Source organism: Apteryx mantelli, chromosome 8, assembly GCF_036417845.1.
Source record: "Apteryx mantelli isolate bAptMan1 chromosome 8, bAptMan1.hap1, whole genome shotgun sequence".
Classification (NCBI taxonomy): domain Eukaryota; kingdom Metazoa; phylum Chordata; class Aves; order Apterygiformes; family Apterygidae; genus Apteryx; species Apteryx mantelli.
In genome coordinates, this window is record NC_089985.1 from 33,974,983 (window position 1) to 33,992,072 (window position 17,090).

General features: G+C 37.5%; 1 protein-coding gene across 4 annotated transcripts in view; it reads right to left on the reverse strand.

Moving 5' to 3' along the window:
- The window catches only part of SPATA6 (spermatogenesis associated 6), a 47,176-nt gene that overhangs the window by 7,247 nt on the left and 22,839 nt on the right, over positions 1 to 17,090 (reverse strand). For 3 of the 4 annotated variants that reach the window (XM_067301221.1, XM_067301222.1, XM_067301220.1), the window contains 3 exons: positions 16,143 to 16,321; positions 6,559 to 6,658; positions 2,598 to 2,686 (listed from right to left, as the gene is read on the reverse strand). In XM_067301221.1, coding sequence (XP_067157322.1) covers positions 2,598 to 2,686; positions 6,559 to 6,658; positions 16,143 to 16,321 — 368 coding nt within the window. The remainder of the gene's footprint in view (positions 1 to 2,597; positions 2,687 to 6,558; positions 6,659 to 16,142; positions 16,322 to 17,090) is intronic. The other variant, XM_013948460.2, reaches the window with a different exon arrangement.

Below are 17,090 nucleotides of genomic sequence, written 5' to 3' on the forward strand. Positions count from 1 at the left end.
TACAGCAAAACATATTCAGGTTTTCATTTTAAGAAAGGAAAATGGGGAGGGAAGAAAAGAAAGAGGTAGGGACAGTTTTTCAAATTCACATTTCTAAGCCTCCACTGTCCCGTGGAAAACAGAAGGAGGAACAGCTTTTGCTGTTAGATTAGTTAGCTTTTGCACTTAGATTTCTTACATTTGAATACTATAGTGATGCCAATCTCTACCACATGAAACAACAACAGCAAAATCTATATGAGGTTCCAAAATTAAAGATGGAAAAAGATCACCTTCACACTTTTGGAAAAGTCAAGCCCCAACACTTTAGTTCAGTCAACAGCATGAAGAAAATTTAAACCTATTTATCATCCTAGACACAGTGAACAGTGCCCTGCAGTTTGGACACAAAGAAACATAACAGCAAAATTAACAGGGAAGTTACACAGGCCTATGTTAAATGTAGACAAGTGAATACACTGGAGACCATCAACAACTGCACTAAACTTCTGCTTTCTTTCCACAGCTCGTATCACCTCACTTCCGATAGGGCCTTCTTAGTCCAACAAATAAGCAGCACACTAGGAGGGACATTGGTGTACAATCTTGCAGACAGCTCTGATATAGTTTTCTTCAGAATCTATTTCCTATAGTCAGCCTTATGCTTGCACTTTCTTCTACTAAAAGCAGATCATCTGCTTAGAGAAAACCCACATCCAACAATTTTAACTGCAGTAGGAGGAAAGTATCAAAGAATAATAGTAACTTTTGCAAATTCCTTATTCTGTTTCTGACAAAGACTTAAAAGACATAAGCTTCATTATCTTTTTGTGTATTTCCATTAGTCAGTCCTTGCACATGAGGTACATAGCCCTGGTGTGGACAAAGATTCAGCCAAGCTAGGGAAGAGTCCCTCGCCTGTCTCAACTGGAAACCATCTGAATCTGAGCTAAGCAATCTGGGAATTACACTCACAAATCATATTAACAGTAGGATTTCTGCACGCAACTCCCTGCTCTGAAATACCTGTCATATGCTTTTGTTCCCTCATACATCTCCTTTAGGAGCCCCAGAAGTTCTTTTCTGAGTGAGTCATATACTAAATATTTCACAAAACACGGACCTTTTCCTTACTCCCAGTGGTTTTCAATCATCTACTTTACTGCCAACATTTGGTCGACAGTACCATGTCCTTCTCTGAACTCTGTCTCTGTCCTTGTATCTTGTTTACGAGCGCTGTGGCAAACACTCGGCAGTCAGACTGTCCTGGAGTCCTTAGGCGTCTCTCCCTTTTGTGAGTGGGATTAGTGCTGCCAGTCTCTAAAGCCAAGGAACTGTCCTTTCCCAACTTGAGTGCCACATTTCATATCACATCATCTCTTGATGCTGCAGTATTAAGATATGTTTCTTCTTTTCTCATGGCCTTCAGTTTCAGCATCAATCTCAAAGTCCTAAAGCTGCCCCAAAACAAAAACTTGCACTTTCTCTCTCACAAACACATCCTACACATTTTACTTGCAGCAGCTGTCAGGACAAAGTACAAAGTAGCAAAGAACACAGGAGTGAACATAGGTAGAGAAATGCTAACAACTTCAGTAACAGCTTCATGCAAATGTGAAAATCTAAGATTCATTTTATTAGATACCTTGTCCAAAGGTATCTACAAATTACAGGAGCTAAAAAAAAAAAACTTCTTAGGCCTTTTTGAATTATGCTCCTTTCAGTCGTGTACAGTGGTGATTCATGAGGCCATTGTTACAAAATATTGCATCACATTTAATTATCAAAATAAAACCTTTTAAAGTCAAGCAGTCTCAATTTTAGCGCCATAGTTCTACGATTTTCTCTTAAGATAAGCAAAAACAGAAAGCCATACAACCCAACTATGTTTTATGTTACTTAACATCATTCCTCCGAGTACCCAAAACATTCTACAAAATACGGTGTGCATACATAGAGAACCTTAACAGTGATCCACTTCTACAACAGAAGTTGTCAAAATCAAATCAAACAGTACATTCTAAGTAAAATATTAAAATGAAACCCTAATCATACATCTGAAGAATACACAGAATAATTAACCTATATAAACCAGACAGGATCTCAGGTTTTCAAGACCTCTGATGAAATATTGCATGCTGAATCTCTAACGGGTAGTCTATGTTTTTGCTGTAATTTTTAAAATGCTTTCTCTTTTCCAGGCATGTCCTTTGATAAAAAGACAAATTACTAAATAAAGTTAAACTTATTTTTGCACTTCCATAATTTAAAAAGTATAGCCAAATGGTTATTTTTAAAGTTACATTTGCTCTGTAGCTGGGCTGAAGAAAACCCAAGGACTACCATCCAAAGATCATTTTTATGACCCAGTCCAGTTCCAAAATCAGGGTTTTATGAAGACTATACTGACACAGTGCCAAACAGCATGAAAGGCATAATGATAATTAATTGTATTTTGCTTTTAGGTGAAAAAGCTTGGTAGGACTAACTCCTACAGAAGCCTTTTCCCCATGCAATATATTATATAGCTCAAAATAGGAAGTGAAATTTTTAGCTAAATTTAAAGGGCAATACCATGAATAAGACAGTTCTCTACTGGCCAGAGAAAAACTCCATACCTGCTCTGCAGTTCACTCATGGATAAGGATGCTTTATGTGAAAACTCTCCTGTTTTAGTCAAGTCTTCTTTTGATGAGTTACTCTCATCCTAAAACAAAGCAAAACAAAACAAAAAACAGAAATCACATTCTCATTACCTTGGTTTCTCATTATAATGATAACATTTCAAAAATACTTTCCTTCCATTTAGTAAAAGACTATTAAAGCGCTTACATTTCTTGGGGGAGAAAGGGAGAAAGTGTAATGAACCAAATGCCATTTATGAACACTTTTAATTAAGTTCACCAAAATTGCAGCTAATAATTTTCAGGTAATAAACTGGAAAGAATTTCTTGGCATTGTAGATCTAAAGAACTATGCAGAAAACATAAGCCTCAATAATCACCAACAAACATGTGGCATAAATGCTACGAAACCCATTGCTCACCACCTTACTTCTGTGTCTTGCAGAAGAGGGGGAAAAGAACTTTAAACTTCCATGATTCATTAGCTTTTTATAACGAGCTACTGTTATCCACATAAGGCACTGCATGAGACAGCAGTATTCTACACATCTAAATACTTCCATTCTACACACAGGGTTGAGAATATGCTTATCCAACTTTAAAAAATATTTGTGACGTACCTAATGACCCTTCGCTGGTATTCTTAAGAGTTGCTACAAAGCAATCTTATCTTCCAAATGCTATCTAGACATTAATTAACCTACAGTTACCCTTTGAGGTAAGTAAGAAACAAAATACATCTTTTGAAGTGAGCCAGTTGCTCACCTGAGACAGACAGGATGGTGGGAATTCCATCCATATATGACCAGGTTCACTCTACACTGAAGAATAAAGACACTACTTAAGAGGTGATACTAAGTGATGCTTTCAGCAGGACCCAATTGCTACAAGGATTAGGAAACAAAATAATCTTTCATGATACATAAGAAGTTACTGGAAAAAGAGACTGCAATAAAAATAATCAAGCTTGTTGTTAACACAGAACTGGGAGAGAAGACAATAAATATAATGGCAGATGACAATAAGATGCAGAGCAAGCTGAGTGGCAGGAGTATGGATGAGGGAAAACCTAACACAATTTATTGTGGTGAAATACAAGGTAATAAGTGTGTTTGTAAACAGGAAAACTCTCTTCCTTCAGCAGTCACAGACTATAAAGCACTGAGTAGAAGAAATGGGGTACAGTGATAAATAAAACTCTGCAGTATTTGCCAGAGGCAAATTATGTTCTGGAAAGCAGAAAAAGATGGAAACATTATGATACTGTGAAAATATCTTAGTGGAAAGTTACAGTGGACACCCTAAGGAATCTGCAGCACAGTTCCAGCCACACTATTTTTACAGAACACTATGGAAACGAAGTTCTGAAAAACACAGCTGGATGCTTCTGGGAATGGTTATTTAGCATTAGGCTCATTGGAATAAAACAGAATAAGAGATACTTTTAAACTTTTCAAAGTTTGGAAGAGGATCCAGACTGGAGCCAAAATCTTTACTCATCAAATGGCCAGCGCACTTGCTTTACTATTGCCTCACTTTCAAGATGACCTGTTTACCTCATCCACCCACTGCCTAACTATGCAGTCTAGATTTTGGGCCTTCTGGGGAAGCACAATACAATCCTGGTGTATTTTACAGCACTCAGTGCAAGTATGCCTGACTTTTTGTTTGTTTGTTTGTTTAACAGGTCAGCTGCTATTATAGCTTTCACAAGTTAGCAGCACATGATAATTAAACACTGCGAGACTTTTCTGTAATATCCTCCTATTCCTTTTGCTCAGTGGAAGAAAATGGACCTAGAAAAATGATGCTTTTCTGATATTCTTCTGACCTGATCTGTAATTAAGGATCCAAAAATCCTATCCAATGCCCTGATGGTTGGAGTTTTCAGGGCAGACACATGAGGTTTTCTGGCAGAAGAGGAATCAGAAAAGCTTCACTTCTAATTATTAATCCCTGTGTATATTCACCATGTGTTCAATACTGGAAGTGACCATGTGTGCTAACAGAAAGCCAATAGAAAGCACCATGCTTTAAGAATCTAACACCATACTTTCAAATTTGTGTTCTTTTGTGCAATATTGTGGCAAGAAGCGAATACCAGCATGTGTAAGTCATTCTAGAGTAGCATATGACTTCATTCCAAGAGTTGCTTCAAGTGATGTTTAAAAATAAAACTAATAAAATACCAAAAGAAGAAAGCAATGGAGTCCTCTTTTACCCATTACTGTACTTAATAGTCATAGTCTTTATGACTATATAGAGCAACAGTGTAACCAGTCATTCAGATCTCCTAACAAACTAGTAAATCTTTTATCATTAAGTCATGGTCTACTGTTCAAGGAAAGTAGTCAAGGACCACTGGAGATAGTTTGCACTGTGCAAACTTTCATTACATGTAGGTGCTGCACTGTCATAAATTTCAACCTGCTATCCTAAGTTCATTGAAACATCAGAGGAGTATTTGACAAGATTTGTACCTATTCTGGAGTAGCTGAAACACAAAATTATGATAGGCATCTTTTATTTGACAGGCAGCAGCTCACAAGAGATCATAACATTTGTATAAAAACTCAGGGAGGTACAACACGTACTACATCATACAGTCTTAACATGCATGAGGAAAGGTTTTTCAGGGTTTAAAACAAAAAAGAACACACAAAAACTAAGCTAAAAATAAAGGCTTGACAGACAAGAAAATGAACAGATTAAGAGTGCCTACAGGTGACACAAGGAGCTGCCCATGGTGGCTAAATCTGGTGGTGATGGTGGGGTGTCGAGATTTCAGGGCCAAGACAGATATTCTTCAGTACATCTCTCAGCAGTGAATTAAAACAAGAACCTTCATCTTCTGCCTCAGTCCTCTGCAAGGGCTTACTGTAGCCACTGGAGTCACTGCATCCCAAACAGCACAGTTCATACTCAAGCATATTAGCGTTACCCCTACCTGCTCTGTGCTGAAGTGGGAAGGGAGGAGGCCAGGGCTCACACACTTCTGTCACACTTCCCACAGACACAGTAAACTCTGCCAGAGGGACAAGATGGGCCGCTGGCAGCAGCAGTAAATTAAAATTGCAGCAAAATTTGAAAGTGGATTTCTGTCACCATTCCTTTTCCAAGAAGAGAAACTGAAGCAAACAAGATGTCTTTCTCCACTGAGAGACTTGTGTCTCTTCTAACTGATCAGTAACATCAGTCTGTTACATTTCCAGCAAAAATAATAACTTCATCAGAGGTCTTTATCTTAACCTTACCTACTCTAATTCTTATATCCTTTTATCTTACCTCTCTTTTACATCGTCTCATACATAAGAACCTAAGTTCTTTGCAGATGGACAGTCCTGTCATTCAGTTTGTGCAATGTTTTGCCCAGGGAGATCCTGTGCCACAACTGGGATTCTTAGAATCACAGTAACAAAAATTGTTATCTGACTAAAACTGCACTTCAAAATTCCATCAGACTCAAGGACAAAATGTTCTGATCCAGGGCACAATCTCATTAGATAAAGAGCTCTGCTCATTGAAAGCCAGGTAATTAAGAAAAAAAAAAAAGCACACATTTGAAGAATAATATTAGCTCTACAAACAGCTGGACACCAGCAGCTGGTGATGTGCAGCTGCACAACATGTTATGTCCTTAATGTTCTACAGGTCAGTAATGTATTTTTTTTTCCTTAAACTGAAAGCAGGGGACCCAAATTTAAAAAATAATGTAATCATCTTCAGTACCCTGCGAGAGGGTTACCCATACCACCTGTCCACAAAGGTTGCATAAGGAGGCTATCAAAATCAGTGTGAAACAGTTCAGCTTATATACCAAATCCACATTTCTACACTCAAGGCTGCCTCGAAAAACAAAAGTGTAATAAAACCAAATCTCTAGGCACAATTCTCTTCCTCACCCATTTTGTAAAAAAAAAAAAAAAAAAAAAAGTTAGTTTGCAGTCAAACTTACAAATATTAGACGCTGTCTAGCGCTGTGTGTCCTTAAAATATTTTTCACTCGTTTATGGATCTCATCTCCATTTGCTGGTGTAGGCCAACCAGAGTTAAATCTGAAAGAGGAAGAGGGAAAATAAACCAACAGAAGATAATAGTTCCTGGGTAGAAAGCTCCAAAATACTTTTGATTCTGATTTTTTTTTAATTATGAAGAATACATTACTTCCTTCTGTTTGGAACAGATACAATGTTCAGATTCAATTTTTTTCTCCTCTGGAGTACAACTAAAGAAACATTTCAAAGCCACGCATAAACAATATGCATTCACAATCCCAACAGAAGATACAAAGCAGAGAAAATGTTGATGATTTTGTAACTGAGTAATATTTCTGTAATGTTTGTATTGTCCCTACAGAATAGAAAAGCTATGCAATTATTCTATTCCCAGTGATCAGGTTGCATTTTTTATCTTTTTAAAGGAAGTATTACATACATGAAGTCGTTTCCACTGGGCTAAACCATCAGGAAGATAACCCCAACGTGCGCAAATTGGAAAACCCATAGAGTTCAAAAACTGCAAACTCTCAATCTTTCCTAAACATGAAAGTACTGCAAATTTCACAAGACAGAACAGGATTTCAAGTTGCTTTTTCATATTAAAAACAAGGTAGCTTGCTTGATATGAGTGACTGAAAAACTTTGGATTTATTCTTTCATGTTTTGCAGTATATTTTTTCCAGTTTACTCAGAAAAACCTTCATACTTCTCAGTGAGCTCAGAAGCTGGCAGAAATTTCATGTCAATAGTTATTCTCAGACTACTAAGGGAGGCAGATAAGATTTCAAGGATAGGATGATTTACACACCAATCTCCATATTTTAGTATACTCAAAAATATATTATCAAAAAGGTTCAAGATTAAGGCAAAGCAAGAATTCACTGGGGAACAGGTATGAGATTGTATAAAAAAACCCATTTCATCACAATCACAGAAACAAGACACCAAATCAAGATTGTGCATCTTCTTTTCAGTGTTTCCTAACCTTTGAGAACCTGACTTTGGAGTGCTAGTTTCATTTACACTGTTTCCTAAATTTGAAGAGCACCAAGGAAATAATAACTCCTGACATGGTATCATGCTCACGTGAAAATGGGCCATGAGCAGGACTGCAAGCTGTAGATCCACTGCAGACCTCTGCAATTTGAGCTAATGGAAGAGCAGCTAGGAGCGGTGCCGGGCTGCCATACTCTGGGAGGACTAGAAGCACAGGAACAGAGACATGCTTTGTTAGTTGGCTTCACAAGTTTGATGCAGAAGAGAAATTTCACGACTGCATCCTGCGATTCTGCACTGGGCTGTGGACAGGTGTGAGAGACTGTAAGCCCTTCGGCCCTTTTCCCTCCCCTGGCTACCATTGCCCTTTGTCACATTCCCTCCCTGCATTATCCAGGCTCTCTCTCCAATCCCCAACATGATCGCAACAGGCTTAGTTCACCTTCATCAAACTCCTAAAAATTTTGGCCAAAACAACATAGCTCCTTACAGAAGGAACAAAGCCAAGCGCACATATAAAGCTTCAGTCCAAAACAAGTAACTTGGCAAAGTTAAAAGTGACCAAAAACCAGGATCTTGAAGACGGGAAGTGCCAGGCTGCCTTAATGGTTGCAGACAGGGCTGGGAGCACCTCCTAGTCTTTTTTATCATTACTTCTACTAGAGGAAAAGATACAGCAGAAAGTGACCAGCTCTCTGCTTTTGAGCAACTTTCTTCTGTCTTCCTGTATCTACTTATTTCTTATTGCTTACCTCTCCCCAAATCTACTTTTGTTCTAAACAGCCCCAATATTTTCAGCCAACCCACAGGTTTTCTTAGATCAGATCATCTATTTATGAATGCTTCTTTTTTTTTCCCATGAAACGATGCCAGGAAATCACACCATATTGGAGTGATGAATCATATAACCTATAGGGGGATGTATTTTCCATATTTCTAATTACATTTAACATTGTTTATCTTTGTGCCATCACTGCATACCAGGCAAGCATTTTCACAAAGTTGGCTACAAGGACATTGATATTAGTATCCTGAATATTTACAACTCATTTCGAATGAATTTTTAGAATCTAAAAATCTGTTACATTAAAAGAACTCAAGTAACTTTTCCTAAAAGAAAGTAAGTACTTTGTGAATCTGGGGGGAGGGGGAGGGGGAAGGGTTGCCATTAGAAAGGTAGAAGTCTAAGAAACTTAAGCAGGCAGGAGCATTCATTTCTCTAACACAGTCGAACCCATATGAGATATACTGCATTACAATGCATGCACTGTTATCACTAGCAGTGTGCTGAATAAAAACCTGCTGTCCGGGTAAAACACCCTGCTTAGAATAAATCAGATCAGGCAGGGGTCAAAAACAATTTATGAAAAAAGAAGAGAGGTAAGGGAAAAGGGGTTGGAGTGGTACCGACATCTTACAACTTCCCATTAGCATTTACAAGCACTAATACTAAAGAACCTCTGCAATCCATGTTTAAAAACATACAATCTAGATGTAATAATAGTGGGTCATTTCCCATTTAACAAATAAAGAGAGGCCAATGAAAGCTTGGCATTTTCTTATTTATACAGCAGCTGTTGTTCTTCCAACATCCAGGTTACTAGCAGTGAGAACGGAAGTTCGAATAGATTGCCTTTGGGAAATAAATTTTATGAAATTCGTATGTAAGATTTCAGATCGTTGTTATTAATCTTAAATTTACAAATATCCTTGGAGATAAATGTATTTGCTTTTAGAAAAAAGAAAACCCAGCTTGCTATTGTATTCAATTATAGAAGACATGGCTATGTCTGCAAGAAGAAGATTTAAGTATTTAATTCAAGAACTATTAGGTGTTTCTTTCTTCAGGTGATTTTATTAATCAATCCACTAGTGTGCGCTGTGGTATAAGAAATGTTAGCCACTCACATTATATCCCAAACTTAACGTACCAAAAAAAAAAAAAAAGAGAGAGAGAGAAATCAAAACCTTAAGTAAGATTAAAACAGTATCATCTTCTTTTTAATTAGTTTTGCTAGTATAGTTATTGTCTAATTTTAGTAATGACTATAAAATCTAATCCACATTCTAAGTCATAATGTTAATATTTACACCAGCTGAAACTCAATCTAAAATAAAATGATGTCTGAAATATAACACCCATAATCTGAAGTGAAACCATTTCATGATATGCTCACTCTTGTATTGGAGATATTTTATAAAATAGGCTTTAGAGCACAGCTTCTTAAACTATACATAAAGGGTTTTCATTGGCCAATAATGTGTTTTTAAAGCAACTAGCTACTTATATATGTGATTAAGGTGTCATTATTGTATTGCAGTGTTGAAAGAAAAGTCATTTCATTTCAATGACTGTTTGTCCTGATAAACAAAATAAACTTCCACAGCTGTATTCTTTGTCATACTTCCAATTTTCCCTGGGACTTGCAAACATTCTGCAGTTACATCAGTTTAAATTGTTTATTGATTCCAATAGATTGTATAAACACTTTGGAAATATAGCTCAGTGACCTAGAAAAAGCCAGATCAATCAGAGAACTTCTCAAGATTAATTTCAAAGATGTTGTGTCGAGTACGATCAGGGAAACAGAACCATTTTCCCCTGTAATGTGACTAAAGGCATTTATTTTCCTTTATGAGATAAGGATTTTTTTTAAGGTCATACCGACAACATCTACCTTGATGGGAAGAAAGAAGCCAAGCACAGTCTAGATCCTATGCTGAAGATTAAAGTTATTTTCATATATAATTTTATCCATTAGGATGAAAGAGTCCATTACAAATACAGAGTATACATCTACCCATATATTCCAGTCAAATAGCAGCTTGCAAACTTGAGAGCTGTAACAAACAGGAATTTTCAAATGTCAGACAATCCAATCATACACTTGCACATAGCAAAATTGTTAATATCACATTGCAGCAGCAGCAACTAATACTTTTTATATCAGTAGAATTAATGCAAGAGTCTACTGCAGAATATTTGCAGTGCCTAATGCGACCCCTTCCCCCACCATCACACCTCCCAGCCTTGTGAACAACTCTGTGCATGTGGCCTACAAGAAAAATTCATCAGCTTCAAAGACACAGACTCCACGCTGCGCAAAACCACATACAAGGACAAACTATCAGAGGACAGAAATCAATGAAGTACTGTAGTACCAGATTCACAATTGGAGAGAACGCTACTACTGTAATTGGGAGGAAGGGGAAGAGGGAGAAAGAAATAACTCTTAAGCTAAGTATAACCTGAAAAACACAATCTACAAGAACTTAAACATGGAATAAGAGAGATTCTCAAGAAAACCAAACATAATTAATTCTGAAATTGAAAAAGAAGTCACAGATTTTATACTGAAGTAGGCATTTATGCAGCATTCACATTAAGTGGAGAAGTTACTTTATTCTCATTTAAAAGGACATGAAGTGGTAATTTACTATGATGAAATATATATCTATATATATCAGTATACATAGAGGCACAATAGAAAGGCTGAGATACAATTAAGAGTTTTACTTGTCTATTTAGTAAAGGATGCAATTTTTTTTTATTATTATTATTTTTTTTTTTAGGACTGATGGCAATAAACCTTGGCATAGATGCAGCTTTACCAGTGTGAAATTGTTTTAGAGACTATATTGGTACATACTAGTTTCTGAATTGTAATAGAAATATGCCAACATAAAAATCCTTACATTTTTACAACATTTGTGGTGGAGAAAGTATGTGGCTTTCACTATACCAGGATACTACTATGAAGGAGAAAAAATCATGCACAGACAAGGCCTTAAGTCATAGCGTGACAGTCCAAACATTTGGAAGCAGTAGCCGGCAGCTTAGTTATGTACCCAATTGCTCTCCCTCTTCAGTAAGAAATTAAAAAAAAAAAAAAAAAGTAAAGATACCTCATCCTTTCTAAATAGTTTCTCTTACTTTCAAAAGCCATGCTTAGAGCTAAGCCCTGAAGCACTAGAGACACATTCAGAGCAGAGTTTAACTTAGTAAATACTCTCTTTCCCCTACACTAAGCTTCCTATCTAGCCCTTAAAATGGGGGCAAGGAGAATGAAAAGAAAGACTGAGGAGTTCAAAAGGGTCCTTTTATGAACCACCATCTGCTCCCTGAGTAGAATCAAAGAATATATTATCCTCAGGTATAAAGTGGATTCCAAGTAGCAGACAACTTCTGAGATCTCGGGGAAGGTCCAGTACTCTAGCTGAGCCATTCCCCCACAAAGCAGCTCTCAAGACATTCTGTAACTACATCATTAGCTTATTTATGTCATAAATGGACTACACTTTCTTATCCTCTTTGGAAGCTTTTCCATTGCCCCATCTTCTCTGAATTTCTGAACGAATCCTCCCATTTACATACAGAACAATTTTGACAAAAATCGCTTTCAAATTTACCTCCCTGCTGCAGCAAAATCAAGTATTTAGATGACAAATAATGTAGAAGTTGGTCAAAAATGACAAATAATGTAGAAGTTGGTCAAAGATACAAAACAAGGCTCATGTGCTGCTCAGTCTTTGCAGAATATGATATGAAATAAGTGATCTTCAAGGATTGATTCCAGAGGCCAACTTAGCAAATGCAAAATAAGTAAACCTCCCCAAGAAGTGACATAGATAACAAACCTCAAAGATTCAGGAACAACCTTACTACCAAAATTCAGTTCCCAAAGATCAGAAATAATTAGTTTTTAACGGTTAGAATCAGGCAGGAAACCTAGCTGCAGCCTCTCACTAGAACAAGCTATTTTCTAAAAAGCCTGCTAAATTTTTCAGTGCTCTACTTCCTAGTAGAAGGCTCTCACAACTTAACTGTATATTCTCACAGAAGTAGAATAGGCCCTATCCTAGGATCCATTCCACTTTCTAAACTATTAGGTGAATTACTTTTGGTTTAGATATTGCTACATGACAAAAGCAAAACCCAATATCCTGAGGTAACATTGCAAGAACACTGAAGCCAAAGCTTCTGATAACTTGAATTTTCAAGGACTTCACACAGGAGCTAATCTTTTACTCTTTATATCTACCTTTATGCTGACATTCTCCTAGTACTTGAAGAAAGATATAAGACAGAAGGATGGTAGTAAAACAATATAGGAATGCTACAGAAGGGCATCTGATCCAGATGGGTAACCTCTGTCTTACTTCAAATAGAGGTTAGGATTTTTGTTAAATTTTGTAGTAGATAAGACTACATTGCAGCAGTACCACCAGGGAAACATCAAAAAGACATCAAGAGGGACTTCACTCTGGGAGTGATTACTCTTCAGATCAATAATAAAAGACAAAAACAAAAGCCTGCCGTGTCCAGAGTAGGAAAAAGAATCCCTTGATCCCAAACGCATGAGAAGTAGCTTTGCCTCCCGACACAACAAAAATGGCCAAATACTACTATGATTGTTGTAATCTCTTGAGAAAAGCATTTCTCTTGTGCCAGCAGATAGTTCCATTCAGAGAACTTTTGTCATTAGCTTAAAGAATTCATTTCACTGTTTCACCTTTTCTTTACAAAATAATGACTTCAGCTTGGTATTTTGCTTCCTTCAGGTTTCAATATCACAAGGAAGGCTTAGCTTACAAATCCCCAGGGACAAACACCATATTCTAGGAGAGCATGAAGATATATATGCACTAAGAAAGCAAGAGCCGGACTTGAATTTTGTTTTCCTGCAGCAGAGTAGAGAGACTTCAACCCTGATGCTCTTTCTCAAAGCATAAAAGATACTTACCTACGCACAACCAACCAACCAGGCCCAAGGAACATATTAACTGCACTGACTTAACACCCAGACATCACAGGCAGGAACTGAAGAGTGTGCTTGTACCACAGCACTGTACACAATAAGAGCTAGATTCAAAATGGGAAGTGGCACAGCCACATCACTATGTCTAGTGTCAGTTTGCAACACAGACCTTCCTCAGGTGACCTAAATAATGAAAAACCTAAAAATAAAATGTAAAATAAACATTTAGAGCTTTCCTACCTTGTCCTAACAGTAAGTCTATTTACAGTTCTGCTTTTGACTCAAACCCAGTGGAAAAGGGGAAAGGATTGATTTGTAGTCTCTCTAGCAGGCTGGCAGAAAGGGACTGGAAACTGCTAAAAAGGATGCAAAAGGACTCAGAGGACTTAAGCAAGACCCCATCTTCTACAGCACCGAAAGGTATTGCAATGGTTTAGCAACTCTTCAACAGGGCTCTGGGGAGGAACTCTCATGAAGGGAGACGCTCACCTCACATTATGTTTTTTAAAAAAGGAAAAAAAGGAATTAAAGGGAGAGGGGGAGGGAGAGTAAAGTTTTCTTTGACTCTGGGTTGATTAGCATTAAAAATCTGCCTGGATATACAAAGCTCTTTATCTTTCTAATTCAAAATAAAATGGAGAAAAAAATAAGCAAATCACTGCAAGATAAGGCTCTGTATTCTTGCAAATACACTAACATTGTTATACTTTCAGTATTACTGATTTTCCCTGTATTTATATGATCTGAACAGCAGCATTTGCATGCATTTCCAAAGACTGACCTCTGATCCATGTTTGTCATTCCAACTATAATTCTCAGCATAGAGGCAACTAAAGTCATCTTTTTTTCAGTAGTACAAACATACAGATTAAATTTATTAGACTGTGCCCTTTACTTCCTTATTTTGGAATTTTTCTGATGACAAAAGTAAATGCTTACATCTTTAATACAGAAAAGATGTTACATCTCTAAAGAGCTGAGAGCATTTGTTCTAATAAGAAGAAAAAGCGTAATTTCACAAGATCACAAATCACTTCTGGAGAGGGGCTGGTAAAGAGAAAGAGCAAGAACATTCAGATGATTTCAAGATTACCTGGCAGATGACTAAATTACTATGTATACAACAGCAGCTCACAACACACAAGACATTCCTGCTATCAATATAAGGGACCCTGTCAGCTTTAAATACAATCCATTTTAAAAGAAAGAAAGAAAAAAAAGAAACGTTCTGGCTGAAAAAAGATTCATACCACAGAATGAGGGATAAAAATGACCGTTGCAATACCTCTTCCTTAGACATGGGTAACTAATGAACAGACAATGTCAGAAGAGAGTGGGGTGGTAGAAAACATGACAAGAAATCTCCTCCAAACCCCAGATACATCCTAATTTCTGCATTACAGTTCACAAGAAATATTATTACACAGAATAACAAGCAAGCATGTTTTCAAGCAGAGGAAGATGTTAAAAGAAACAGCAACTTGATCTTCATGAGTATTAAAAATTTAGTCCCCACCTGCCATCTGTCATTTTTCTTTCTGAAGAGAAAACTAAGGCAATTTTTCTATTTTGAAAAAGAAGCTACACATTAGGCTGTGCCTAGGCTATAAAATGCACCCTGCAAACTTTCACTAACTAGGGTACCAATGGCATCAGGGAGGAAAGAGCCTGGAATGAGCATGAACTAGCCACCAAAGTACATCTCCAAGCAAGGCCTCAGATAAACATTTCAGTACTTAGGGCAGGCCATCAGTTTGATGCTCAGCTTCTCCCAATTACGTTACATATTTGGTTATTCAGGTCCAGTTTTGCACTCAAGGTTTAAGCCTTTCTACTCCCAGAAAGTCCTCTAGAAACTAACTGAACTGAAAGTACAGTAGGAGCACTGTGCACCAAGGACACATTCTATTCACCAAGAGGTAGGGAACACTCTCTCTCCTTGGAGGGCTGGAGGACTTTGGCATGGAAAATCTGTTTCCTTCTTTTGATACTTCTTCCATCCCACTCTCATGAGACACTGAAACTACTAGGCTTGCCCAAAATATTAGCCCATGGATTGAAATCCACTGAGCTAAGGGATATTGGATGCTGTCCCCACCCCAACCCCATTGGGATCAGTGGAGGACTACTGAGAAAAGAAATCTAAACATAGCAGTTAACGAAAGCAGAATCGCTGTGGGGGCCCACACTTCAACTGAAAAATTTCTTAGGATGCCTATAAAGCAAAGAGGTTGAAAAATGATACACTGACTAGACTAAAGCTAGTCCAAGCATGTTACACACTCTAATCACACATGTAACTACAGCATAGCCACAAGTATATGCTTACAAACACTAGGCTGAACAATAGTCAGAAGGAAAAAAGGTTTCCAAATACCTCCAGAATAGTTTACTTCATATACATATTTATCTATATTTACGCTCCTGATATTTTAATCCTTTCTGATAGAGGGGCTATTTATTTAAATATTCTCTGTTTTAGACATGCGATGGACATGGGGTACTTGAAATTTGGGGCTTCATTGTTTCACAGAGAGTTAGCAACACAGATGTCAAACATTCTTTTCATCACCGTATTATTTGGATTGCATTCATTAAGTAGATAGGTGATCAAAAACACAGCTCCTGAGGACAAGTCAAATGACAGGACAGTTGTTGGGGAAAAATTCTCTTTCTCTTCAGCCTGCACACCTCCAAACATACAACCTCGAGCCATGCAAATGCTATTATTATCTGCTCTCATTAATGAGTCCAAAATTTCACAAAGAACAAAAACAAGTCATTACCTTTCTCTTAGAGAAGATCGACTTAGCACAGAGCTTAAGGAATGTTTATGAAATGCTGAAGGTGCTGAACACATTAACGAACCAGCAGAACTGCACTGTCTGTTCAGTAGACCTGAGATCACACGCTCATTACAGACATCAGAAGAACTATCAAAGTCTTTTCCATGAGTAGATTTTACCTGTAAAAAAAGTAAGCCTTGCTAAAGTTTATTAAATATATGAAGATGTATACTTTACAGCTTTTATTTTTGTAAATCAAAAGGATACAGGTTACCCATAAATGCAAGAATATCTGCCTACTGAGGAATAGCATGGACCCTAATTTCTCAGAATAGCCCTGGTCTAAAACTCCAGAAATGATTTCTGGCCCCATGAATTCAAACAACAAGTGCCAAAGGGCTCTGTTAGTATCTGACACACCATCTTATGGCAAAGGCTAGCATAACAGCCCTTTTATTGCCTTTTTTGCCTGCATAGTTTAAAGGTTCACCACTTCCAGGACCCTCAGAGAGTCAGAACGATACCTGAGAGTCTACACAACACGCATCTCAGACCTCTCCTCAGTTTAGGACCCCTTGCCCTTAGACTTCTGTTTCCCTTCACTTGCCCTTCTTCCAGGGAAAACTCAGGGCCATCTATTCATTTTCTACTTACTCTTCACTATACCAGGTTTCTACTTTTCCTCCTTTCACAGATCCTCTTAACCTGCACCATTGAAATGTCTCCATGGGTTACCTCATTCTACCTGAAAGGGGGACTTTTACAGCAACCATTTCCCAAAGCCGGGGAAACAAATCAGGCTGTTCATTAACCCTTTCCAGGCTGCAGCCATGTAGGGCAAATATACCCCATCACAACTTTTTAAGAGGTACTGATGTTAGTTACACAATTAAAGACCACTCAAACATAATCTGATGGTTACACAAACTTTGAAAAAAGCCAGTGAAA